The sequence below is a fragment of the Halichoeres trimaculatus genome, unplaced genomic scaffold (assembly GCF_033239565.1).
Source record: "Halichoeres trimaculatus isolate MK-OKI-2021-1 unplaced genomic scaffold, fHalTri1.1 fHalTri1_scaffold_22, whole genome shotgun sequence".
In the NCBI taxonomy this organism is placed as follows: domain Eukaryota; kingdom Metazoa; phylum Chordata; class Actinopteri; order Labriformes; family Labridae; genus Halichoeres; species Halichoeres trimaculatus.
Genome location: NW_027437200.1, coordinates 8,009,294 through 8,035,713, shown reverse-complemented (window position 1 = coordinate 8,035,713; position 26,420 = coordinate 8,009,294). Strand labels below are relative to the sequence as shown.

Below are 26,420 nucleotides of genomic sequence, written 5' to 3'. Positions count from 1 at the left end.
GAAGTTGTTCTCACGTCTGCGCTCACTTAAAACCATTTATGTATTTTTAATTCTAGTTTTAGGAAGTCAAAACATCGAAACAATACAGTTAAAACACCCTGGAAAGAAAAGAAAAGTAAAATAACAGATTTTACATTTACTTTTGTCATATACCCAACACAGAGCGGAAGTTATAATTTTCACCTCCTTTCCATTATACCCGTAATTGACAGCTAATAATTAATTCCGATTCCTTCCTCATATGACATCCTATTTTTGTTATATTAGTAATCTTTTCTTATTGTCTTTCTTATTGACAAATACATACAGCATACACACATGTGAATACATTTTTGCAATTAATTACCCCCCCCCCCCCACACACACACACACACACACATTTGCATACAAATCCACCATGTACATATACACATGCATGCCTTTATGTAGTATAAATGCAAGTGTTAATTCTGCTTTCTTATAGGCATATATGCAGACTTCAAACATATACCTCCATAAACAATTAAACTGTTACAACAAGCAAAATCATCATTAAGTACCTTCCCTGCCATCACATAGTTATCAAAACCCCTCTTTTGTGAAGTACACATACGTCACGAAAATCACATTTTGCTTTGAAAGGCAAATATCAAATCACTGGTAGATGCACTAGTATCTAGATCTTTGTCAAATCATGATATCCATCAGTATATTTCTGTATAGTCTTTAAGTCTCAATAAATGATTTTTTCCCCCCAAAACTGTAAGGTCTACTGTGGCATTATGTAATATCCAAAGCTGTATTGCTGGCAATGGCACAGTTTGCTAGAGTTTGAATGACTTTGCAGAGTTTGCTATTAGGGGTCGTTTTAAATGCACCTGTAGGCTACATGATTTTAATGGTCTTGATCAGAAGATTATGATGATTATTAATATCTATCAATCTCAATCTTGTTATGGATCCTTATCCTATCAACCAAGGGTATATGGCTTCAAATGCTATTATATCTGTTACCCGCCCTCTTCCAACAAAACATATCATAAGATTTTTTTTTTCTCCCCACAATTGTCTTTTAACGCTGATTCCCTTCTTGGAGAACTTTGATACCCGATTATCCCGCCATCCCTGAAGGCAACAACGACTGACGACGACGAACTGCTAACGAGTTAGCCTGTTAGCTCCTACTAAGTGTGTGTGTGCGCAGTGGGAGAGGTTTATATGTGATATAGAATAATACTGCAGGGAAAATTACATTTTATTTTAGCTTAACTATCCAGGTGAAACAAGTATGCCTAGCAAAAAGAAGAAATACAACGCAAGATTCCCTCCGGTAAGTTCAAACTTTGCCTAACCGGTCTGAAGACGTGCTAACGTTAGCAGACTGGAGCTAACTTCTCCATGGAGCATGAATGAGATTTGGCCTATGTGTTGCTAACAGGGTTAGCATCCGGCTAGAAAACGCATTTGCAATGAAGTATACTTAACAATAGTAGCGTTTTATCAACGCTCCTAGTGCCCTCGGTTGAACTAGCTCAAATTCATTCCCAGGTAACGCTTTGGTCCTTTTAAAGCGTTCAAGTGAGTTAACTAGCACATCCCTTATTTAGGGATGTTTTTAGCATTCAAGGCTTCAGTTGCTATGTGCAACTGAAGCTCATCATTGTGTTTCCCAAATACGCGCTTTTTATAAACTCTGAGGGCAGGTGCAGTGCTTGTACTTTTCCAAAATCATTCAGCATAATACACGTGCTTAACTTGACGCATGCATGAGATGAAAAAAAAAGTGATAGTTGGCTTAGGATATGGAAGGAGTTCGCGATGATTGATATCGGGGTCATGCACTGAAAGTTTGGTTAATTCGATGATATTGTAAAACCAGTATTTAGAACTATGTTAAACCGTGTATTTATTTCTTCTTACAGGCAAGGATCAAGAAGATCATGCAGACGGATGAAGAAATAGGCAAAGTGGCTGCAGCAGTACCTGTTATCATTTGTATCCTACATGTCAAAACAATAGCATGGTCCTAAGGCTTTCATCATCTACATGGGGTTTAAATGCAAAAAATGAGCTTATCTGATTTTAAAACTAGTCTTTCGATTGAAACTCAAGCTCTGTTTGAGATTTGCAGCTTTTTACAAGACTTATATTTTTGTACAAGAGAAATCTAGGATTGATGGCTGGATATGAGGACATTGTGAATTTTTTTTTTTTACTTTTTTTTTTTTTTCTGGAATACTACTTCTTTGATATCAACTTTTCTGATTCATCCAAAATTTGGCGGCTTGAGATTAGAGACCTGTATGTTTTGTGATTACATTGGTTGTTTATTTTCAGTATATGACACAAGAACACTCATACATCTTCCTCTCCTTAATGAGGACACCAGCGAGAGCCCTGGAGCTCTTTTTGGAATCACTGCTTACAAAGGCCTGTCATGTCACCCAGTCTAGAAATGCAAAGACAATGACAACATCACATTTGTAAGTATTTTGATGTGTGCGTTGGTGTTTGAGATAGAGCTGGAAATCCACAGGAAATATCATTGAACTTGTAATCTGATTTAGGTTAAATGTAGCTGAGCAGGTGTTATGTCTTTATTTCCTCAGGATTTAGGAGAAACACAGCCAGCATGTTTTAGACAACATTGTGGGAGTATGTGTGTTGGTACTGCTTCCTTGACATGGGTGCCAAGTTAATATGCAGCGCATCGCTTATTCCCCTCCATCTCAAAGAGTGTTTGTTTTCCATCTTTTGTCAGTAAATCTCACAATATGACTCAGATGTTAAAAACAAATATAAAACTCCTGTGTCTCTTTTTCTTTGTCTTTCACCTTCTCTGACTTTTCTTCTTCTACTTGGAGCTTGTGTAAAGACAGAATAAACCAATTTTGAAACATTGTGTTTGCAGAAAGCAGTGCATCGAGCTGGAGCAGCAGTTTGACTTCTTAAAAGATCTGGTGGCAACAGTTCCGGACATGCAGGGTGAGGGGGAGGAGAACCACACAGAAGGAGGAGGAGAAAAAGTCTCACGCAGGTATCTGTATTTTCTGTCTTAAATGGACGCAACTCCTGATGAAAGGCAGGAAATGTTGGGAATAGAAAGGAGGGGATAGCACACAATGAAATAACACGACCATGAGTCAGGCCAGCAACCACTGTAACGAGAACTACAGCCCTGAATGTAGAGCCATAGGCACTTAAACGGCTTGAAGAGGCATTAAATGGTTTGTGTTTCAAAACTGACACTGTAGAACTAAGATCTGCAACGTTCTGGTAGGTCCTCAAAGAACAGGACAGTTATTATGTGGAGTCAAATTTGCACAGCTCTACTGAGCTCTCTAATCCTTCATGTCTGTCATTTGTGATGTGAAGACTCTGTGTTATTTTAGAGGGAAATTGAAATTATGTCAAACTGTCTAAAGAAAGAAAGAAAAACTCTCAGAAAACAACACAGTTAAATGTGGGATGTACGATGGTGTATTAGGGCCACTAAAGAAATAGAATAAATGAATAAATTTTTGAGGAAAAAAAACTCAAAATTTTCGAGTTTCTAAAGTCACAAATTTAAGACTTTAGAAACTCAAAAATTTGCAAGTTCATTAAGTGGAAAATGTACGACTTGATAAACTAGTAGATTTGTGAGTTAATAAAGTCACAAATTTACGACCTTGTGAAGTTGTAAATTTACTGGTTTATGACAAGTCCCGGGTGATAGTTGATGCGCAGGCACAGGGGATGCCACGCTTGAGAGATGCAGATAAGCTGAAAAAAGCTAAGCTGAACAAATTGTAAAATTGAAGGTTGTTTTGTGACAGATATGAGAGAAGTCAGATGTTTTCATGTGTCTTTGCACGAGCTATTTGTTCATCTGTGATCTACTGAGAAGTCAGAGTGGACTGTAAACTGTAATCGATTGCTCTGGTCTCTGCTGTTCAACGACTCGCTCTTTCGTTTGTGTCCTGTTGAACCACACGCTCTATCTGTATAGCTCGGAAATCAATCTATATGTTTGCAATATATTTGCAATTTCGTTGTACTTGTTGCAATGACTATTAAAGTTCTATTCTATGTTCCCGTATCTGCCCGCTGCGTTAAACTTCTTGTAGGATAAAAGCAAACACCTCCTCAAGTCCTGTGTGCTGCTTTCTTCTGAACAGCCCCATGGCACGACAACGTCTTCTCAGAGCCCGTAAGAATGCAATGACTCTGGGCTAAAACCATAGACTGTAAAAAAACAGCCAGTAGTATCTTCTTATTGCTCAGATCAACTCCAAAGTACAATTTTATGAGGCTTACAGTTCGGTCCATCTTGCAGTGAAGTACATAACTACGAGGGCCAAATTTGTGACTTTATTAACTCACAAATGTACTAGTTTATCAAGTCGTAAATTTTCCACCTAATGAACTTGCAAATTTTTGAGTTTCTAAAGTCGTAAATTTGCGACTGAAGAAACTCGAAAATTTTGAGTTTTTTTCTCGAAAATTTATTTAGTTTTTTATTTCTTCAGTGGCCCTATAATACACCGTCGTAGGGATGTTTCAGTGTGTGGGTGAAAACAAGCTGAAACTGATTTGCTGAGTGTGGCTAATGTTAGCCTTCAGCTCTCCCAGCAGGTTACATTTCTAAGGCCTGTGCTGGTTACTCATGGCCTAGAATAATGAAAAAATTAAGGAGTCATTTAACTGAGTAGTAGTGCTGGTGCTGACTAGTGAGGGGGAGGCACATATCCCGAACAGATGACAAACTAGGAAGCATGATATGGTGCCATTTCTGACCTTCTAGCATGCTAAAGTAGTTTTTTTTAGCCTATTAGATATTACTTTATATCCCTTGCATTTGAAAGTGAAAGTTAAAAGGTTAAAAGTATTAAAACAATTACAATACCAAAAAGCTCTCAGAGGTTGCATGTTAAAAAACACACATTGTCTGCAGGGGCTGGCGTTTGATTCACCACCTGTTTGCTAATTTCTCCTTCAGTCATCTTTGTTAAGTGCATGAGATTCCACTCTTTAATTTTGGACATGAATACCTCTTTACAAACAGGAGAGCACTCTTTGTGTGGGAGCAGGTAGAGCTACCTTTACAACACTGCTACTGTAATTGGACTGAACTAAAGCAAGGTTTGTTTGTGATTATAAATTAATTACAAAAAAGAAGAACAAGAGAGATCACACTTTTTCGTCTCTTCAGAGGGAGAACTAATTATTGAGGATTGTAGAGAAGAAAAGCAGTATCGACTGCAGATCAAACTCTGGCACAGCAGCTGAATTGAAGCCGAGAAGTTGGCGAAGAACTACACATAAATTAAATGAGCAAGAAGACTTTTTCACTGAAGTGTGGCTGATTGGATTGTGATTCAATTTAAAGTGGTTGTAAGTGCAGAGTATTTAGAAACTTTTTCTCAGCTGTGGGAATGAGGCATGGCGAGCATCTTTGAATATAAATGGCTGAAAGTCATTTCCAGCAGCAGCAGCAGCAGTAGCAGCAGCGTACCCGTCTGTGTTTATGCAAATGATGCTGATTCCTGCTGCAGGACAACTTTCAGACCAAACAGTCAAGGATCTGCTGTAGAGTCATGTTGCCTGACCGTGACTGAACCCTGTCCAAAATCTACATCCCACAAAAGCTGCTGAAGCTGCAGGTTCTTTTACATAACACTGCTTCTTCTTCTTATTCTTTGTTTCTCCGTCCAGGGGTCGAAAACCAGGGTCTGGCCGCAAGAACGGAGGAGCTGGCTCCAAAGGCAAGGACAAGAAGTTGTCTGGCACAGAGTCAGAGCAAGAGGTGGGAGTTTTTATTTTGCATTTACCAAACCACAGATATCTACAGTGAGAGCTGTAAAAAAAAACATTTTGAATTTGCAAAAATTAATAGAATCCATCAAACATGGATGTGTAGCAGTAATTTTTTACTTATCTTTAAAATAAATGTAGGATCACACTTAGCTTTGCATGCTTGGTAGTTTAGGTGGCTTCATTTTAACATATAGTTTTTAAAAAACTTTCTTTAGTTCTGTATTAAATTGCAGACAAAGCAAGTTTATTTGTGCACCATTCATACGATTATAAATGATGAGCCTTAGCATTAGCATGTGTAAGCTTTGTCTTAATTTAGGGTGCAAAGTCATCCCTAAATCACCTGCTTTAACGATCTAGTTTGTTGATGAAGTGCTTTGACTGTACCACAGAGACATAAGAAGGAGCTTAACATCGAAACAAACCACAATTTAGTTGCAGAATTAACTTATTTTGCTCTCTGTGGTCAGTCAGGGGAAAAACTTGTCTTGCTGGGGTGTTTGCTGCAGTTTTTCCTCTTGTGTCTGATTATGATGGTCTCTAAACTAAAAACCTTTCAGAAATCATCTTTCTAACTTAACCCAATGGGTAAGATTGTGGATGTAAAAATCCAGTATGTCTATGAAGGCCAAACAAAACTCAAAAGGATAATGTTTGAAGAAAAAAATGAAGCATTGCTTTTAATGTTTTGCATTATTGAAGGAAACTTGAAATCTTTCTTTCTGAGGTCTGATCTGCATGATTGAGTAAAAACAGCTAACTTGTGTTCGCCCTGAAAACAGGACGACTCTGAGGACAGTGAGACGGATGGAGACGAAGAGGACGGCTCTCAGTCAAGCACAAACCTGCAGGCTGCATCCAGGTTCCACAGGTACAGTCACCCTGCGTGTGTGTGTGTGTATATTGTGTTTATCGACACAGTTTAACGGATTCTCATGACGTTGTTTGGATATAGAAAAGTCTGGATGATCTCAGCTCATTTTCTAAATTAAAAAAGGTTGTGGGCTTCAGCCATGAACAGGCAGGGGGTGCTGTTTTTCTACTAATGGCATCAGGAAGCATTGCTGTGTCCTCATCATCTTTCCTCATTCTGGTCTAGTTTTCAAAGACAGCTGGTAAACACAAAATGAAACTTGTCAAACAAGCTCCCTGAAAACAGTCTGCAGGCAACGAACAGCCTGTGTTTCTATTTAAAGCACCACTTTGACTGACTTGTCTTTGTGCGTTTGTTGAACCAGTTCTTGTCACTATGAGATGATTAAGCTCCTCTTCCTGCACCCCTGCAGCTCAAACGCACCCCCCCAGTTCATGCATATGGGCAACATGGTTCCAATGGGAGGCATGGCTCCAGCACAGCCCCACGGCGGCATGGCCTTCGCTCCCCACCCTTCAATGATGAGCGTCGCACCGCCTCCCCCAGCCCCTGCGCCACTTAAAAACGAAGAAGATGATGACGAAGACTATGACTCTTAGCTCCCTATTTCCTCCTACAACCCTCAAACACACACACACACACACACACATGCTCTCTCAACATAATTTTTGATTTCTTAAGATGATCCAGCGGTGGGCGAAGGACTCTTCATCACAGCCCTCGAGAGCCGGCTCAGAACGACACCGCTGCGGGAGATAGGAACCTGGCTGTATATTATGTGTTTTTATTTTCTTTTTTAAAAAGGTTTTATTTTATTGTAGAAGAGAATCCAACGGGGATGTTTTTTAACGAGTCAGTCCTTCTATTTTGAATATCAGAATTGGCAGTCGTCACTGTTTTTTGCCATGAGCCCCCGCAGACCGGATAGGTGTGGTTTATGTTTCCTTGTACCTTTTTTTTTGGCACTTTTTCTTTCCTCCTAAATTCTCTGCAGTAGGCAATTTGAAGTGAACACAAACCCTCAGGACTGCTGAAAGAAATCTGGAAGTGGTTTCCAAAGTCTTATTACAGCCTTGTACATAATCAGCAGTTTGTTGGACGTGTTAGGAAAGTGAACAGCACTCGTGGAGCTGAAAGGCGCTCGTTGTCTCCTCCATGAAGAGTTCTGTTACTCAGTTATCGATTGGCTATGAAATACTGCTGCTCACATGAGAGCCGAACTTCCCGGCTTTGTCATGACTCGCTGCTCTGTCCGATTGTCAGGCTGTAACATAAACAAGGAAGCAGGTGTATTTTTACTATACGTTGGCTATCCTCAGCTCTTTCTTTGCTTTAGTCTCTATTTTTAATTCGCGTTTTTATAAAAGAACTGAAGTCAGCCCTGAAGTCAAACATATCAGCGGGTTAATGATTTACATCCAGTTTGTTGTTGTTTTTGTGACTCTCAGAGCGGTATGCTCTGGCAGTTGTACCTTGTATATTATTTTATACCACCAGAAAATTCCCCTCAATGACCCATCAGGACTATACTGCGACTTGGACCATAACTTTGTTTTTAAAGTTGTTTGTGTCTTTGTCCTCCCTGATTTCTATTCGAGCCCTCTTGTATAATTTTCCAGTAATTCACTCCTCTATTGTGGACATTTTTTTCCTCTTTTAGCTTGTTTTAAAAGTATCAATTGAAGCAGAGATGGGGCTTCCCAGTTATGTGTCAGTCTCGGTATGAAATGTTTCCAAATAGCAGTTGACACTGTATTGTAAACTTTTAACATTCTTTTTATTTTGTATGGGTGAAATAAAGTTCATATTTCAATTAAGAAAACAAGCTTCATTCTGTTGTGTACGTTCTAGATTTGAGTTTAGAGTTTTCATTTTAATCTCTTAATTATATTAGTTGTGTCAGACATTGATAAATGGCTCTGTACAAAAACAGTAGGTCTGAAACAAACTACTATATCAATTTATATGTATATATATATATATATATATATATATATATATATATATATATATATATTTCTTTTTACAATGCAGTTGTGAAGAAAACCTCTCCTGAGAGGCAGAAACCAAGAGCAGAACCTGACTGATGATAAAAGGTCATCTTTACACCGAGGGAAGTGATGACTGGTGTTTTTCTGCCTCTGCATCCATTATAAACTACACAGTCTAAGGCATTTTAAAAGAACCTTTCAGAAAATGTCTTATCCCGCTTAAAAAATGTAAGTTACACTTTGAAGTGAATAGTAGATTTGAACTAAAACTCTCGAATTTAAACTTACAATCCAAGTTGCTTTTTTGTGTTTGTTTAATTTTTGGCATTATTTGCCAACAAAGTCAGAATATTGACACTTTAATTCTATGGGTTCAAGACAGTAATCAAGTTTCATCCTCAGAGCTATGTCTTTTAAAAGTTCAAAAGTGTACACGTACACACCTGATCAAAAGAATAAGACCAACTGAAAAACTGCAAGAATTTATATTTTACACCAATGGCTCAGAAAAAGCTTCTATGTAGAGTTTAAAATGCAAAAGAAAAAAATAGGAGTGAGTCAAAAAATAAGTAATCAGTTAATAGCAAACAACAATTGAACTGAAATGAGCTGCTCATCAGCAGATCTAACGTTACAGCTTGCGGGGTACAAGCAGGATGGTCCCAAAGAGTCTTTTGTCAGGCAGCCATTATGAACTTCAGCGTTGTCTTGTTTAAAAACCCAGTCATTACCACACAGACCAGGGCCCTCAGTCATGAAGGAAGCCTCCACAGAGCCAGCTGTGGTTTGACGCCCCTGCACATGCTGTCCCCCTGAAACAGATCTGCACCTTGTGTTCAGCTTCACACTCTTTTTTTACAGGCTCCATGTTCTAACTTTCTTCAGCAGCATCTTGTAATGATAACAAATTAAAGAGTGTTTTTTTTTTTCATTATTGTATTTTCACAGGTGTGAGGCATTTCTCTTGTAGTGATGATTTGACTCTGTGCAAATGTGCACCTCTGCTTTCTTTTTACTCTTTTTTTATGGTGAAATAAAAATGTTTCCCATTGATGCATCTCTTCCTCCCATTGACTCATTCAACCCAAAAACAAAGGCTGCTATTTATCCTCAACAGTACAGCCTCTTCTTGGCATTGAATCAGAAAGGTACAAGACAGCACAGGTTGGTGGAGAGTTTTCACAGGAGATTGTCAGTATCATGGACACCCACTCTATTTGTCCCTGTGTGTGTGAGTCCAGCTCCTTTCCTCTTCCTCCTGCCTTAGGTGTTTTTAAACACACTGTTTTATCATGCAAAAGCAGCTACCTCTTTTGTACCCCCCAATCAAACCAAGCAAGCAACCCTGAGCCTGGGCCGCAAAAACAACTGCATCCTTCCTGCATAAGCGTTGACTCAGCGGACTGCGAGGAGGGTGGGGTTAGCTCAGTGGGTTAGTGTGTATGGATGAGGGAGGGGAGGGGGGATGTAGGTGGTTGACTTTAGAAGGTCGATGTCCAAACAAACGGCCGCCATGGGGCAGGGAAGGAGGGAGAGGAGGGGAAGCCATCAAAGAGGGAACAGAAGGAAGCACACTGTTTCCACACAGCAGCCAGCAGGGCCAAAGGTGGCCCTCTGATTCCCATCCCCTCCCATGAAGCCACTGACTTTAAGAGCTCTGCTCTTCGGAAAAAAAAAATAAAACAACATGGGAAAATGTGGCCAAGAGGAATTCCCTGACCTTTTTTCAAGAATAAAAGCCTTTCATAGCGAGAATACTTAAAAAGCACATGTTCAAAATGCACCTTGTGTTTCAGCCTGGATCTGACGCACACCAGGAAACTTGTTAACATGCCTCATATCTGCTCCTCAGGCTGTTTGTTAAATAATTTCCGAGTGCCTGCCTCGTAACGATGACTAAACTGCAGGGTTTACAGTTTCAGAATGACTGTATATACAAATAAAGAAAAAATATTAAGATTTTATTTTATTTGACATTTTGACTCTTCTCTCTCATGTCAAAACAGGAAAAACACCAGTTCTTCACTCTTGATTTCAAAAAGAGACTAAAAAAGGCAGGTTTATATTCTAGATACAGGAATCAATCTTTTTTTAACTTGCTTATAAAAGTTTTCCATCTCATGAGACCTTTTCTCTTCTTAGACGCCGTTATGACCGGTATAGATAGAGACTTCCACCTGAAAGAAACATTGTCCATATGACCCAGGATGTTTCCAGTTCGACTCTCCATAACATACTATGTACACAGTTAAGTGTAGCCTCTTAAAACTTGATGACACAAAATGCCTGAAATGTGCATTTTTTTGTCTGAAAGCTGACATGGTTGAAAAAGCTATTCTGATTGCAAACAGTGTTGCCTTCCTTTAATTTATCACCTCAGTAAACATTTCTATCTAGAGTTTGTTGTCTCCGTCACCACAGTTGATGGTCAGAATCAGATAAAAACAGAAGATGGAGTATTCTTTGCTTTGGGGCATTGCTACTTTATGATTGAGCTGTCACCACAGAATAACTGAACACCTTTGTGCGGTATTCAGTCAAACAAAAGAAAAGAGTATTTCCCCTTTTAAGGTGGAACAAAACTGTTGTTTTCTACAAGAAGAAAAAGGTTGTGACCAAATAATGTTGCAACTGGTGATCTATCACATAACCAGCGCAACAGGAACGATTGTCTGTACATGGGGTGCCTGCTTTACCCACTGAGCTAAACCAACTCCGCAAAATGTTTTCTTTGCAACCTGCATCTATCAATGGGTCTGATATGTAACAACAACCTGAAATATAATGTAAAAAATTAATTAAATTTAATTTATTTTTTCATTCAATATGAACTATTCAGACTCAGGTCATCTACACACTCAGAAATCAGGGGTTAAAAATGCACCTAAAAAGGTACACTCACTGGCTACTTTTTTATTAGGCACACCTGTCCAACTGCTCATTCACACAAATTTCTAATCAGCCAATCACATGGCAGCAACTCAATGCATTAAAGCATGTAGCCATGGTCAATATGAGCTGCTGCAGTTCATGTCCAACCTTGAGGCAGATGGGCTACAGAAGCAGAAGACCACACTGGGTGACCCTCCTGTCAGCTAAGAACAGGAAACTGAGGCTAAACAATTCATGCGAAACAATTCACACAGACTCACCAAAACTGGACAATGGAAGATTGGAAAAACGTTGCCTGGTCTGATGAGTCTGGATTTCTGCTCCACATTCAGATGGTAGGGTCAGAATTTGGCATCAACAACATGAAAGCATGGATCCATCCTGCCTTGTATCAACAGTTCAGGCTGCTGGTGGTGGTGTAATGGTGTGGGGGATATTTTCTTGGCTCACTTTGGGCCCCTTAGTACCAACTGAGCATGGTTTAAAGTCCACAGCCTACCTGAGTATTGTTGCTGACCATGTCCATCCCTTTATGAGCACAGTGTACCCATCTTCTGATGGCTACTTCCAGCAGGATAACGCTCCATGTCATAAAGCTGGAATCATCTCAGACTGGTTTCTTCAACATGACAATGAGTTCCCTGTACTCAAATGTCCTCAATCCAATAGAGCACCTTTGGGATGTGATGGAACGGGAGATTCTCATCATGGATGTTCAGCCGACAAATCTGCAGCAACTGTGTGATGCTATCATGTCAATATGGACCAAACTCTCTGAGGAATGTTTCCAGGACCTTGTTAAATCTATGCCATGAAGGATTAAGGCAGTTCTGGAGGCAAAGGGGGTCCAACTCAGTAGCAAGGTGTACCTAATAAAGTGGCCAGTGAGTGTACCTTGCACCTTGTCTCTACAGCAGTGCCATGTCAGGGTATGAGCACTGTACTTATGAAATTGGTACACAGGGACGGTTTTTGCTATGGCAAATGTTGGCAACTACCCAGGGTGCGATGCATGTGAGAGCACACGAACAAACAACAACCCCCCCCCCCCAGGCCCAGGATGCTAAACTATCCAGGGTTGTCTCTGTTTTTACCTTTTCCTTTTCCTTTGTACTTCTCAAACAACATTTCGGTACCTTCTGGGACAAATGTGTACCATGTCAAGACAAATATTAACACATCACAAAAGTCAAAAATTATCATCATAAGGATCATTTTCATACCCTATACACCACTGTTTAAACATGTACCTTTGGGGTACAGTTATGATACCTGTGTGTAGGGCATGGAGTAGCAAGTTTCAGTTTCAAATATCTGGAATAAACTCCCAGTAAACATTAGGTCTGCTGAAATTCTCAGCTCCCATGAGAACATTTTCATCAATTATGTATTTTATTGCACAACTCTGTATTGTAAATTTTATGTGTGGGTTTTAAAATCAGTTATATTATAGTTTAAGCCTTTTATTTTTGCCATTTTAGTATTTGTTTAAACCTAAATGTATTCTTTGAATGTGAAATGTTTTCTTTCAATGGTCTGTTAATTAAACTTTCTGTTCCAGTGTCTTATGTGAGGTACTTCGACTTGCCTTGTTGCTGAAATGTGTTTAAAAAAATACTTCTGCCAAAATTCAAGGCTTCAAATCAGTTAACTACAAAAGATGGGTCAAATCCAGGAAATGAAATTTGAGGATGCTTTACTCAACTTGTAAGAAAAAAACAAAAACAAAAAAAAAAACGTTCACCCTGTCTCTTTAGACTAGGAGGCACTCTGTGACTATATTTGTGTTAGAGTTAGCTATCCAGCTAACATCAATATGATTTCAGTTGAACTTAAATTCAACTCACATTTTTATAGTGTTAACTTTCTGATGGAAGTTTTGTTTCCAAAGATGGCAGTGTTGCCTCCATTTCAGTGGAGGACAAATTTGCAAGCTTTGCTTCAATATTGCATCAGAGGTGTGCTCATAAACCAGTCATTAAAAAGATTGAAAAAGAAAAGAAAACAGTGAGAAAATTTCCATTTCCAGAGCAAAACTTGGAAAGTGAGCTAACTCTCGCTTGAAGAAACTTTGAAATGAGCGACTTGTCGCTGTGTCTCAGGGAAAATGGAGATTCAGTAAATCCTACTTCAACAGTTTGAAGAGCTCTCTCACCACACCGGCTAAGTAGTCAGTGTAACCGCATAAAGAACATTAAAAGACCAAAACGCTTCAAATGTGTCCTAGAGGACAAAGTTAAACTTCTTATTGTTCAAAGAGACACCAGGCGAAGAGGAAATCTTCACCAAAAGTTCTCCGAAAAACCCTAACAGCACTGTTTTATCCTCTTTGGGGAGTTTTTAATGATCTTCTGTCCTTCACTGTTTGGATTGAAAGTCACTAAATCTCTTCAGATTCAGTTAGACATTTAAAACTGTTATGACAGGGAGGGATTGAAGCAAAGACCCCATTTTACAGAATTTGCTCTAAATATAGCAACATTTTTTTTAACTGAATGTTTAAATGTGTCATCTTCTGGAGCATGTAGGTTTGAGTTGCCATCAACACATTTCTTAACAGCTGTGACGTGTTAACCAGTGTGTTTAACAGCTCCCCTTTTAGCAACACTGTGAACTTCTGTGAACCCAGGAGACAAGTCTCTGAAGTCTAGAAAGTGAAAGTGTCTCATTCATGTCTGTTATAAGATTTCAGCTTCCAAACAACTCATGGTCTCCTTTGTCTTATTTACCAGAGAAGTTTGTTTATAAAACGTCATTCATACAAAAAGGAAAACATTGATGTGTCACAGATTTTCATTCAAGTCATGACAAGACAGCAGGCAGGTTAGTTTAGCTCCTGAACATTTTTATTCGTCAGACCATTGGACAGTGACCTCAGTCCATCTTAAATGTGCCCTGGTGCAGAGAAATGTTCAGAATTTCTGAATCAAGTATGAGTTTGGTTTTTTCTTTACATGGTGCAGTTTTAACCAACATTTAATCACAGACAATATGACAATTTTGAGCCTATGCAGTGACTTCCACTCCAAAGTCATGTCAGAGCTGATGACGAATTCCACAAAACATGTGACAGTTGATGCTGAGAGACATTCAAACGTTATTGATCAGTTTTCCAACACAATACCTCAGAGACTGGTTAAACTCTTCACATTTTCTCGGTGTTACCTTTTTTACTTGGAACACCTGTTTTTACAAGTTATTTATAGCATTTCACAACTTTTTAAGCTTTCCCAGCTTTTTAAATTTTGATTCAATTTAATTTTTTTCAACCTTTTTCCATGAAGTCCAAATGAGATAAATAATCTCTTTTAATGAGAAAGACCTAACCAAATTAGCAGGCTTTAGATGTGCCACAGGCATCATTTTTAAAGAAGCCATGTATTTTCATAAAAGTTTTGAAGAATTAGTTTTCAACTTTGCATATGTTGGACACCTTTTTCAACAAATGTGATTTGTTAACTATCAAAATCATTGATCAACATTTCACAGCACCTCAACTTAAATGGGTGTTGTAGTTGGATCAAATAAGAATAAATTAATAAGAACCACATTATAACTGAATAACCCATGAACTGGTTTTATTAAAACACTGGTACATTAAATAACAAATAACTGTCAAGGAGACATGACCTATTTAACTCTTTTAATTTGAAGGCACACAGTTCCTCTTTTTTTATTCTCATATTTTTGTAAACTTGCAGCTGTGGCTTTGTGACCATGTGACAGTGTTAAGTCAGCATGAAAATGAACATTATCATGCAGGAAACTATGCAATGAAAAATAAAAGTCACTTGAACTGGTAAACAGGCTTCATTTAAAGACACAAACACTTTTTCATTTAATGAACTCTGATTTTTATCACTGATAACAAAAAACATACCATACAACTTATATTTGGTTGTCCAAAAACCGATACTGCATGAAGTTGATAAAATGCTGAGAGTGAGCAAAGCTCCTTTTAAAAAAGTAAATCATTTTTTGTTTCTTTTAACACTTTTTTGTTTCCCACATAAGTACATATTTATTATTTCATAGTTTTCTAAAACAATACAACTAAAGGAAAAACACTGAATGAAAAGCTGTTTCCAATACAGTATGCCCAGCAGACTGTATAATATTTTGACATTGTTTCAGTGACATCACTCATCTGTTTGTGATACATAGTTTTGCAGCCCATTGTTGTTGGAACCACATCAGAAATGCTAAATTCAAGAGGCAGGCTTTGAGCCTTCTCACTAACAGTTATAGGGTGCCCACCTGTCAGTCAGATGAGCAGTGCCTCTGATTAGGCAAACTTGTGATTTGAATATCTTCTACACTGGAGAGTAAAAATTAACACCTGTAGGCCATGCAGTGTGTTCTGAAAGTGAAATAAATGATTCAGGCAAAGTTTCATTTTTTTTTTTACTCTGACTTTAAATAGGATTTTAATGCTGTAAAGGTCTTTTTTTCTTCTTCTTCTTATTCGGCTTGGTGTGCATGTGTGTTTTGGTCTTTCTGAAGCCAGTGAACTGTCGATTAACTGCAACTTTAAGCATGTCTATGTTGGATTCTTCTTTTTCTTCTTCTTTTTCTTCTTCTTCTTCTTCCTCCTCCTCTTCTTCTTCTTCTTCATCTTCTGCCTCTTGGTCTGGACATGCCCCTGGTAATGTCACTCAATCAGGGTTAATAGTCCCATTTACATAGTAACACAAATATTTGATAACTCAGAAAATCAATAAATTTCATTTATTAATATTATTGTATAATTATCTTTGCTTTTTAAGCCCAAAGACCTGAAAAAAAAAACAGTCTCAACAGATCAATCACATAAATAAATAATCAAATATTTATTTTTTTTCCCCCAATAAATAAGTCATAGGCTATTTTAGATTCTATGCCTGATAATAATAGTAAAAGTAATACATTTTATTTGGAGGCGCCTTTCATGACACCCAAGGCCACCTTAAAACAAAAGATAAAAAAAAAAAAAACATTGTAAAACATCATTAAAACAAATCATCAGAATAAATAAGGTTAAATGTTAATAAAACAGTTAAATTAAAAGAATCAGGGTGTCACAGAATTCATAGAAAAGAATCTTATGCGAGAAGTTACAAAATATCAGACACCTCGTCTCCCAACTTCGCGACTTTTATTTTGATAGTTTAATCGGAAACGTGTTTATTTACTACAGCTAGCTTTACTTCGTTGGTCATCTGACTCTTTTCCTGTTGGGAGAGAAAAACTTTTGTAACCCCACCCTCTTCACTGACTGTAAGCACAGACGTAGAAGTGGTTCGAGGTCCTGACGAGTGAACGCCGACCGAGGAAGAGGAGTATGGTCACAAGTTATGATGGAGTTATTGCGTTGTTTGGATATCGACTCTAACTTCTCGTCCTCCGAACTGCGCCGGGCCACGCGCTCAACGGCGTTGTGGAAGTAACGGGATTTTATTGTTGTCAAAGAGCAGAGACTACAGGTTTGAAGAGCTCTTCCTGTAACAAAGTGGTCGGTCTCTTTAGTTTTTTTTTTAAAGTTGTGTTGAAGTCCAGCTCGTCGCGTGCTTCTGACAACAACGTAAGTATGGATACTCTCGCGCTAGAGGATGCGGGATTTCCTGCGGGAGCGCCGCGCAGTTGCGTGCAGACACGGTTATTGGAGGTTTGCGCTCTATAATGCGCCGTGATCAGCCCTGAAAGTTGTCGTAAAACACTGGTTGGCTGGACTGAATGCTCCTTTTCCTGCTATTCTTCTCCACTTCTCAGCGCTTCCTGCTTGTGGTGGCCACTGCTCTTAATGGCTAAAAATACATAAAAACTCCAAATGGACATCTAAATGTTGTGGGAAAGTTCTGCGTTCTGAATATCTGAAAACAACTTTTGGACATCTGTATTTTTGTCCTTTCTCTCTAAACTTCTGAAGGTTAGAGCTCAACAGGTGGCTCTTTGAATGAGGAGGAGAGGAGCTTATTACCCTGAATGAAGACATTCAAGAGCCTCTTAAATACAAGCTGATGAAATGATATTGTGCTCACACCATGCTCTGGGAAGCCACATCACTTGAAAAGAGAGAGATTTGGTAAAAACACAAGTGCCCTTTTTGTGTTTTAAAACTTTGAATGAAATGGTTATATTCGTTGTTTAAAAATGGAGACATTTTGCATTTCTTGTCTTGGCGAATGAAAGACGATTGCCATTCAGTCATTTTTGAATGTCCTCCTGAAACCCACTTGTTGGTGCAGCTTTTGAACACATTTCACTGGTCCCTGATGAACCAACAAGAAAGACAGGAAAGGGAGCGAGGCGCAATAAAGTACTCCTTTGTACTTTATTTCCAGACCCTTGGGGTGCAGAATCAGATCCAGTCAAAACATCTGCTTGAGGCTCCATGGAGCCGCTGAAGAACATATTCAGTCGAAGCCCGCTGTCCAACTGGAAGAATTTGGAACAATCTCAAAAAGGGAACTTCACCAACCCTGTGTGGACAGCCTTATTCGACTATGAGGCGTCGTGTAAAGATGAGCTCACGCTGCGTAAAGGCGACCTGGTGGAAGTCCTGTCTCTGGACTCTGAGATATCTGGGGATGAGGGCTGGTGGGCAGGGAAGGTCAACAATAAGGTGGGTATATTCCCATCAAACTATGGTTCCTTCAAGCCAAATGGATACGGGAAACTTCCGAGCACTGGCGTCGTGGGCGAGCTTAGCCCAGCCGTGGTTGGCGAATTTGAACCAGAGGCGGTGGATTTCCGAGAGCTGAGTTTGGAAGAGGTCATTGGGGTTGGGGGATTTGGAAAGGTGTATCGCGGTACATGGAGAGGGAGGCTGGTGGCTGTAAAGGCCGCCCGGCAAGACCCAGACGAGGACATCAGTGTGACAGCGCAGAACGTTAGGCAGGAGGCGCGTTTGTTCGCCATGCTCACTCACCCGAACATCATCGCCTTGAAGGGGGTCTGCCTTCAGGAACCCAACCTGTGCCTCATCATGGAATATGCCTCAGGGGGAGCGCTGAGCCGGGCACTGGCTGGACGTCGCATCCCGCCACACGTCCTGGTGAACTGGGCAGTGCAGATAGCTAAAGGGATGTTGTACCTGCACAGCGAGGCCATTGTTCCTGTGATCCATCGAGATCTCAAGTCCAACAACAGTAAGTCCCTGAGTCCTTTAGATAACCAAAGAAACTAAGTTGTTTGTTTCCAGATGTTGCTGATAGAATGCCTAAATCAAAGTTGTTATTTTGTATTTTTTGTTAAATTCGGCAAATGGTGGAACATGCTGATTGATTTGATCAAAAATACCCCAATATTAACCTGTTTTTTTTTTGGTGTAAAAGTTTCAGTTTTTGTTGATGTTGGCCATCCTCCCCAACCTTCTAAATTTGTGCTCTCTGTGCTGTGACACCTGACATCAACAGATCAGCAAAACAACAATTAAGAAATTGGTTACCGTAAATGATACAATAGGGACACCTAAAGATTTGCGCTTTGAACCATTAGACCAAGCTGTCGTATCTGATGACCCGGATGTACAAAGCTGCTGGTCTGTCAGGGTTATATTGATGGATAAATGCTACAGATATGTTTACAGGGCCCTTGGTGTGCCAGCATGGCCCTTGGTAGTGATTGAACACTGTGTACTAATGTGTTTAAAGGTGCTCAAGGCTCCTCTTAGTGTGTGCAAGGCCATGTCTAGAAACATTTTCCTGAATTATTAACTCAGATGTCTCATTAGTCTGCTGTCTAACACATCAGGTTTGTGATAAAGCATTCAAATCAAAGATTAGCTGAACAACATCTGTCATGTGACTCTCCAAAAATGTCCTCGAGCCTGCAAATATGTGTTGTTGTTTGCTAAAAAATGCTGTGTTTTGTTAGCAAAGGTCAGGAATTCATGAGGAAGCTTTCTCTCTCTGTGCTGTCACAGCTCACACTTTGGACTTTGATGCGTTTCAGGGGGAGCTGGGAAGTTTCACTTCAGTGTTTCGGGTCCCTGCAGCAGACACGTAGGCATTGGACCTTGTCATTAAAGCCACACTGCAGGGAGATGTATCGCTGATAAAGCTTTCTGTCTGCCTTTCTCAGCTTTAACGGTGCTTTTAGTTAACCTAAACACCGAGCCACCCTCTGTTATTATCATTCTTGAGATGCAGCTTATAATCCCTGTCAGCTCTGCACACGAATCTGTAGCGCTGCAAAGATTTCCTTCCTCTCTCAGCTTATCCTGTGTTACAGCAGATCTGATCGCTAAAATAGAAAGAGATGCTGTTTGTTTAACCAGGAACCACAAAAATATCCAGTACAGTAGATTCTTTGAATTTGACGTTGGCACTACTAAACTTCTTTAGTTTGTCTAAAGCAACTAAAAATACCAGATTCTTTTTGAAATCTCTTCATTGAACATCCATCTTTCCTTCATCATCTGCTCACTCTCTTATCACTCCAGTGCCAGGTTCTTTCCTGACCTCCCTCCACTGGAAAAAATGTCTCCTGTAGAGCAAAAGAAAGTGGATTGTGTGTTAATTTAGTGTTTGTATATGAGGCAGGCTAAAGCCAACACAATCCCTCTCTCTGTGCAGCCGGAGATCATATCACTCCTCTGCCTCCTCCTGCCTTTTTTAATTCTTCTCTGGATCTTTGTCCCTGGCCTGCCCCTACATGTACAGCCATAACCCTGTTGTGCCACTGAGCAATATCCTGTTGTGGCGGTGGAAGAGGAGGGGGAGAGGTTGGGGGGTCATTTCAAAAGGCGCTCTGTCACTGAAAAAATGTGCTGCAGTGCTGTGCGTGAAGTGATGACGGGTTTTAATGCACAGGTGCATGGCACAAGGCACCATAAAGGAATAATGCACGCTATAATACACTTAAAAACCCCAGCAGAGGACTTAGGCCTGACAGTACAAAATGTACGGAAGCTGCATTTGTAGATCTTGGATTTTGGTGTCAGTTCCTCAGAATAATGATGCAAGTTCTTCTTTCTAGAGCTGCCATTTTGCGTCGGCGACTCTACAATCACAGGGAGAAATCTGAAAAATGGGGGTGGGGAAACTTTACTGAAGCCTCAAGTGGACAAAAATACAAGGGCAAGAAGAAGAAACGTGTAAAAGAGAGGTCAGGAGAGAGGGAAATCTTTAGAGGCATAAAAATATTAAAGAATAAATCCACGAAAATCCACTAAACCCTGTCTCTCGATATGTTTGCTTGTTTAGCTTCCTTCCCTTTGACTATTTATACAGAGGAACTTTACAACCTTAACATAAAGCCTGTTTATATCAAGGAGCCTTAGATTAAGGGGACCTTTTTCATCCTGCAGATCTGTTTCGTGAGTTATTTCCTCCATCTTCTAGTCACCCTAACATGAAATTTCTGCATCTGATTTTACATTCTGCTTTGTGTGTGAAGTGATATAAAAACTATTGTTATTAAAAGGTTTCATTCTCACACACATCAGGCTAAACAGACTCATAACCAGTGTCAGTGGTTCAGAGTTCAGACTTTGAACCATGACCCATATCAGCCGTCAAGCTCCTTATCTATTAACAAGACAAATGTCTCATAACACGCCTTGGCATACTGAGGGAGACCACACTGCTTTTAGGAAGGTTAGAGATGAGAGCCTGTATGCATGTACAGCAACTGGCAATGGTAGATTGATGAAAAAAAAAAATAAAAAAAAATCAGTGGTATACCTGAGCCAGGTGAACGCCCTGAAAGAGCATTGAATTTAATGTTGGTAGACCCCACCATTACAGACGTCAACAACAGGATTATTACATCTGTTTGGACATAGCGCATCTTTGTCTAACACAAAATATGCAAAGAGGGATCAAACTAATTCTTTGAAAAAGCATGAGAATATGGGGCTACACAGAAAATTTAGATTTTGAAGACACATTTTTCAGTTAATAGATGAGCCAAGGGAGCTAATCGAGGCCTTAAACCAGCAATATTCGCTGTCATCAGTTTTTCAGCTTGGCTCTTCACTTTTGTGCGCCTGGGTCCTTCCAAGATGTGTTTCAAACAACTGTGTTAAAGTTAGTCATTAAGTTACTTAAGTGTTGCTGCCTTCATCTTATTTCATTTTTGGGGTCTTCTTCTGTGTGTGATCACAAAAACCACATGTATCCCATGCATGTATACTGAGATTGCTAATTAGGTTGTTAGCTTTAGCACATGTCAAGGCTGATTACTAAGGGTGTACTTATCCCTCAGTACACCTGCTTAAATACCTCTCTTTGACTTTTTATAGACAGCAGTTAAAACAGTAATGAGTAGTTTTTAGTCCATCAATCAGCACCTGTCTGTAGAGTGCTGACATATTTCCCTGATGGAGCCAAGAAGCTAAAAAAATGCATTAACCTACCAGTAAAATTTGTCTCAGGTGGGTTCAGTCCAAAGCACAAAAGATTCTTATGTGCTGATAAGCAGATACTCACAATAAGAGAAAGTTTAATCGCTTCTGTAGTTATTTATCTATTTTGATATTCCCTCCCACTGTTCCTCCTCTACTCTCCTTATCCTGCCAAGACTGTTGAAGGAGAATCAGTGGTCATCAGAGCTGTCAGTCATCTTGTCTCGACAACAAACATTCATTAATAAGTCTGCATGATGAGAAATAACTACAATTACAAAACCCACGTTTAGTAAAAAGTTATTTATAGCATGTTTTAAGTTTTTGGTTTGACCCAATTTTGACTTAGTAAAATGGAAGAGGTGTGCTTTGTGACCTATGCTACAGTAGAGGGAGCTCTAAAAGTTCCGGCTTCACCAAAACAATAAGCTTAAAGATTTGCAGTGCTCAGAGAGGAGAGGAGCTGAGGTTGACTGGTGTGTGAGATTTTCAGAGCTGAGACTAATTCATATGTAATCTCTGATAGCTAATATTTTTACTCTTCATTAAATTAGAAATAATAAAGCAAGTCAAACAGAGAGCACAAATTCAGTGGTGCAGACTTATCCTTTCACATTAAAGGATTACTTTTTTAAGATATTGCTACTAAAGCTTCTAAAAGGTACGGTATGCTCTTTATGTCGACATTACAACAGATTTGGAAAAAAATGCATGGATCTTGCACCTGCAAGTTGCAGCACAGAACAGGCAAAAAAGTGTTTTCTTTTTTTTAGATATAAGATGGAGGACATTTATTTTATATGTATTGTTAAAAATCTGATGAATGGAGGATCATATTTACCTAGTTGCTTTTCGTCCTTGAAGGCCACCATTGCACCAGAGCCAGAAAGGGTTAATGAGAGTGTTTTAATGTAGGATCTGGCTGCTGAATTTCACTAAAAATTTCCAGGCCTGCACACTTTACCTTTTGAGCTACTTTAAAAACAAGTCTTTATCAAAAAATTGTAGTATTCAGGAATACTTGAGCATTAAATTAGATGAATAAACAGTGAAAAAGCAGCGAATTAAAACAATATTTATGTAAAGAATAGCAAATAACACACACAGAACTTTCATCCAGCACTTGTTTTTCTTGTTTGTCTCTAAAATAAAAAGGATTTATTTTGCCATCATTTAATCAATGCCATGGGGCAGATACTGACTTAAAGATGGGTCAAAACTTGTCAACAGGTTAAATACCCATACTGACCCCATATGTCAGTACATATTGATGAGTAATTGCTGGATCTACAGATCATGAATACAGCTGTATGAAGCTCTTTTACCTTGGCAAATTACTCCTCAGAACCAATCAAGAGCTTCTTATCTCATAAATACTGACAAGTTCTGCTCTGAGCTCTCACTTAAGTTCATTGAAGGCCTCTAGAAGCCTCTCCAGTCCAGCTGTCGTCCGTCATCCGTCAGTTATCTGCACAAAGCCTCCATAGACCCAAAAACAGCTATAGGCATCACCACATGCCATAAAACTGTGCAGGGCTTTAGATAGAACTGGAGGAGAAAGTGCCAAGCTAAGCACTCGCTGGGCTGCAGCTCACAGGCCTTTTTTTAAGAGCAGCCACAGTTAGATCTTGGATCAACATGTCCCATTTTTCCTTTTTCTTTTTTTTCAATGAGTGGACAAACATCTGATACATCCCTCTACCAGCATGTTTTCATTCAGGGCCCCACACTGCAGTGCACTCATAACATCCCCCTGTGTGTCTGTGTGAGTGTGTGAGAGAGTGTCCTGTGTGTGTGATGTTTGCACGCCCGTTACCACTGCACTTACACACACACACACACACACACACACACACACACACACACACACACACACACACACACACACACACACACCACCACCACCATTCCTCTGAGCAGCAGGAGGAACATGAGGGTGATTAAGACGTTTAAGTCAGTCGTTAAAGGAGTAAGGGAGGATTTTAAACCAGATAAAGTCCCATCATGCACCTGTGTTTCCTTATTATTTCTCTGTTATCATTCCTCATGCATACTTTCATCGATAAGTGAAGTAATAAAGCTGTTAAACTGCTCATTTGAGGGACAGATAAGGATAGAAACGCTATCAAAGGATGAACATGGGGATAAAGAACGTCTTCATTTACCATTATTCATCGGCTTTTTAACTTTAGCTGCGTTTCAAAGAAGTAAGAAAAGAAGTTAAACTAGAACAAGGACTTTTTTTTGAAGAAGAAGATTGACCTAATTATTTAGTCCAGTTTGTGCATATATAATGATTCCACCCAGGATAAATAAAAGCAAATCTTCATCTTCTTTATGATGAAGATCATATAAAAAAAAACACTGATGATACAAACTCTGACAAACATGTTTTGGTTTCATTATTGAGATAAAAATGTTTGCGATAGGGATGCACAATATTGGATTTTTGCCGATATCCGATATGTCGATATATCGAAACCCCTTTTGGCCGTTACCGATACCGATACTGATACCGATAATCACAAGTTTGTTTGTTTTTTTCACTGTAAAGAAAGCTAAGTCTATCCTGTACTGGAATTTATATGTTACTCTTAATGTGACGGTCTTATTTGTTTAAGAAACACATAAAACAAGACAAAAAACATTTGATTTTACCATAAATAAGAAATGTATTATTTTTTCCAACTCAAGACATTCAGTATTGAAATACAGAAAAATAATTTCTTTAGATCACATGAACTTTAAATGTACAATGCATTTTTAAACATAACCAAGTAACATTTGATTATTTTAGAGCTACTGTAACAACCTGGTGACAGACACAGAGCTCTGCAGTGCAGATAAATGAAGTGCTACATTTTATTTAAGGAGCTTATTTTTCAGATGGAAAATAATAATAATCCTAACTGAATAGCACCTTATCGGCTGTGCATATCGGCAGAAATTTTCTTATCTGCCGATACCGATAAACGTGTTTTTAAGCTTTTATCAGCCGATACCGATATTGTGCCGATAATATCGTGCATCCCTAGTTTGGGAGGTGGATCGTCACACATTCACAATCCATAATATTTCCTCAACTGTTTGAATAATCTGTCACAGTTAAAGCAGAGCTTTCCTGTAACAAGCTCACTTAGTTAGCAGCGTTAGCCTGGTTTCTTACAAGCTCCCTCCTCCTCCTCAGTGCATCTGTCTTTCTAGGTTCATTGATAATTTTAACCCTGGTGTGACAAAACCACAACCAGCTACAAGGCTGAAGCCTGTTAAATATCCAAAGCTTGATTTTTTTGTTGTTGCTGTTCCCATTAATAGGTCAGTTGGGGAGCTGTTTGGAGGTTTGATCAACTTTTATTTGAAACCAGAGATTGAAAGTAGAGCCATAGTGTCCACAGAAAGCTCTCTTACATAAGGATCATTCTTCTGTAACGCCACATTTGACCTTTCTTTGCTCCAGTAGATCAGCAGGGACACAAGAGCAGCTTTACACTGAGAGGAGAGTCCATGCTGAATTATTTCACCAAGCTGTTACAAGAAGAAGTGTTGAGATGGTGACATGTCGCAGATTTAACCACTATGAACAACCATAATACCAATCTCTGAACTGCTGCATGAATGAATAAAGAGAAAAATTTAAAAATACATTGACTAAAGCTAGACTCAAACTATACAGGTAATAAATGACCAAAGCCAGCAGATATTCTCAGACTAAGACTACATTTAGATTGATGGCTTCAATAACTCAGTGAATTCTGCGATGGCTGTGAAGTGTAGAGAAAAGAGGAACAAAGGTTTAAGAGAAAAAACACTGAAGCCAACATTTATCTTCAAGTCCATTAGAGGAACTCGAGACACTTGTGGTTAGGCTCAAACATTTATCTTTAAGGCTGTTTATTTATCCAAAATACAAGAGGCCACCGGGCTAGATACAGAAAAACATACAGACTGTCCACTTTCTCCATTCGACATAAATAGTTGTCAGTACATCCTTTGTTTGGATAAAAACATCTGCCCTTGACGTGGCACGGCCTGCTAAATTTGAAAATCTGAAATGACAGTAATTCATCTGTATGGGCCGTACTCACAGTTTCTTTTTGGGCTTTGCATTAACTGTAGTCCTGATGCTGGTGTGATTTTGCATTACTCAGCTATGACCTGAACTTGGATTTGTTGTAAATGTTGTTTGAAGTTGGACAGTGTCTCTGAGGATATCACAGACAGCTGTCAGAGAAGATGATGGATAGATGTTTCTTGAATTCAGGTGTCAAATTTAGGGAACATTTAGACCATTAATCCTCAAGAGCCAGGATGCCTTGCTCGCTAATTTTATTTTACTCTGGTGTATTGTAGTCAAATATTTAATTGACAGAAAATGAAAACAACAAATCACTAGACATTTTAAACCATGTGTCTAAAACTTTGAAACTTTTCCTTTGCTCCCCCAACTTTTGATCCCTGTCCCCATAATGAGTAAATTTATTCATTAGCTAAGTGTTTTTAATTCAGCAGAACTTTAAATGTCAACGAAGCAGAAAGTGCATCGTCATGAGCCAACCCA

The 26,420-nt window shown here is 39.2% G+C and overlaps 2 protein-coding genes across 2 annotated transcripts in view; both read left to right on the top strand.

Annotated features, from left to right (window-relative positions):
- The first annotated feature begins 1,075 nt into the window (after nt 1-1,075).
- On the top strand, nt 1,076-8,132 carry drap1 (DR1-associated protein 1 (negative cofactor 2 alpha)). The gene is made up of 7 exons (XM_074699092.1): nt 1,076-1,309; nt 1,902-1,974; nt 2,369-2,462; nt 2,891-3,016; nt 5,677-5,767; nt 6,561-6,649; nt 7,065-8,132. The coding sequence occupies exons 1-7, from the start codon at nt 1,268-1,270 to the stop codon at nt 7,249-7,251; spliced, it is 702 nt and encodes a 233-aa protein (XP_074555193.1). The 5' UTR covers nt 1,076-1,267; the 3' UTR covers nt 7,252-8,132.
- An 8,634-nt stretch (nt 8,133-16,766) lies between these two features.
- Nucleotides 16,767-26,420, top strand: part of LOC141811146 (mitogen-activated protein kinase kinase kinase 11) — a 78,199-nt gene continuing 68,545 nt past the window's right edge. Inside the window, exon 1 of the mRNA XM_074699086.1 lies at nt 16,767-18,662. Within this exon, the coding sequence (XP_074555187.1) occupies nt 17,906-18,662 (757 nt within the window). The 5' untranslated portion in view covers nt 16,767-17,905. The remainder of the gene's footprint in view (nt 18,663-26,420) is intronic.

Bases quoted from the DNA above. Each gene is read 5' to 3' on its own strand.
- drap1 (XM_074699092.1), top strand. From the start codon at position 1,268: ATGCCTAGCAAAAAGAAGAAATACAACGCAAGATTCCCTCCG. The intron at 1,310-1,901 runs GTAAGTTCAAAC...TTCTTCTTACAG, and splicing joins ACAACGCAAGATTCCCTCCG to GCAAGGATCAAGAAGATCAT. The intron at 2,463-2,890 runs GTAAGTATTTTG...TTGTGTTTGCAG, and splicing joins ACAATGACAACATCACATTT to AAAGCAGTGCATCGAGCTGG.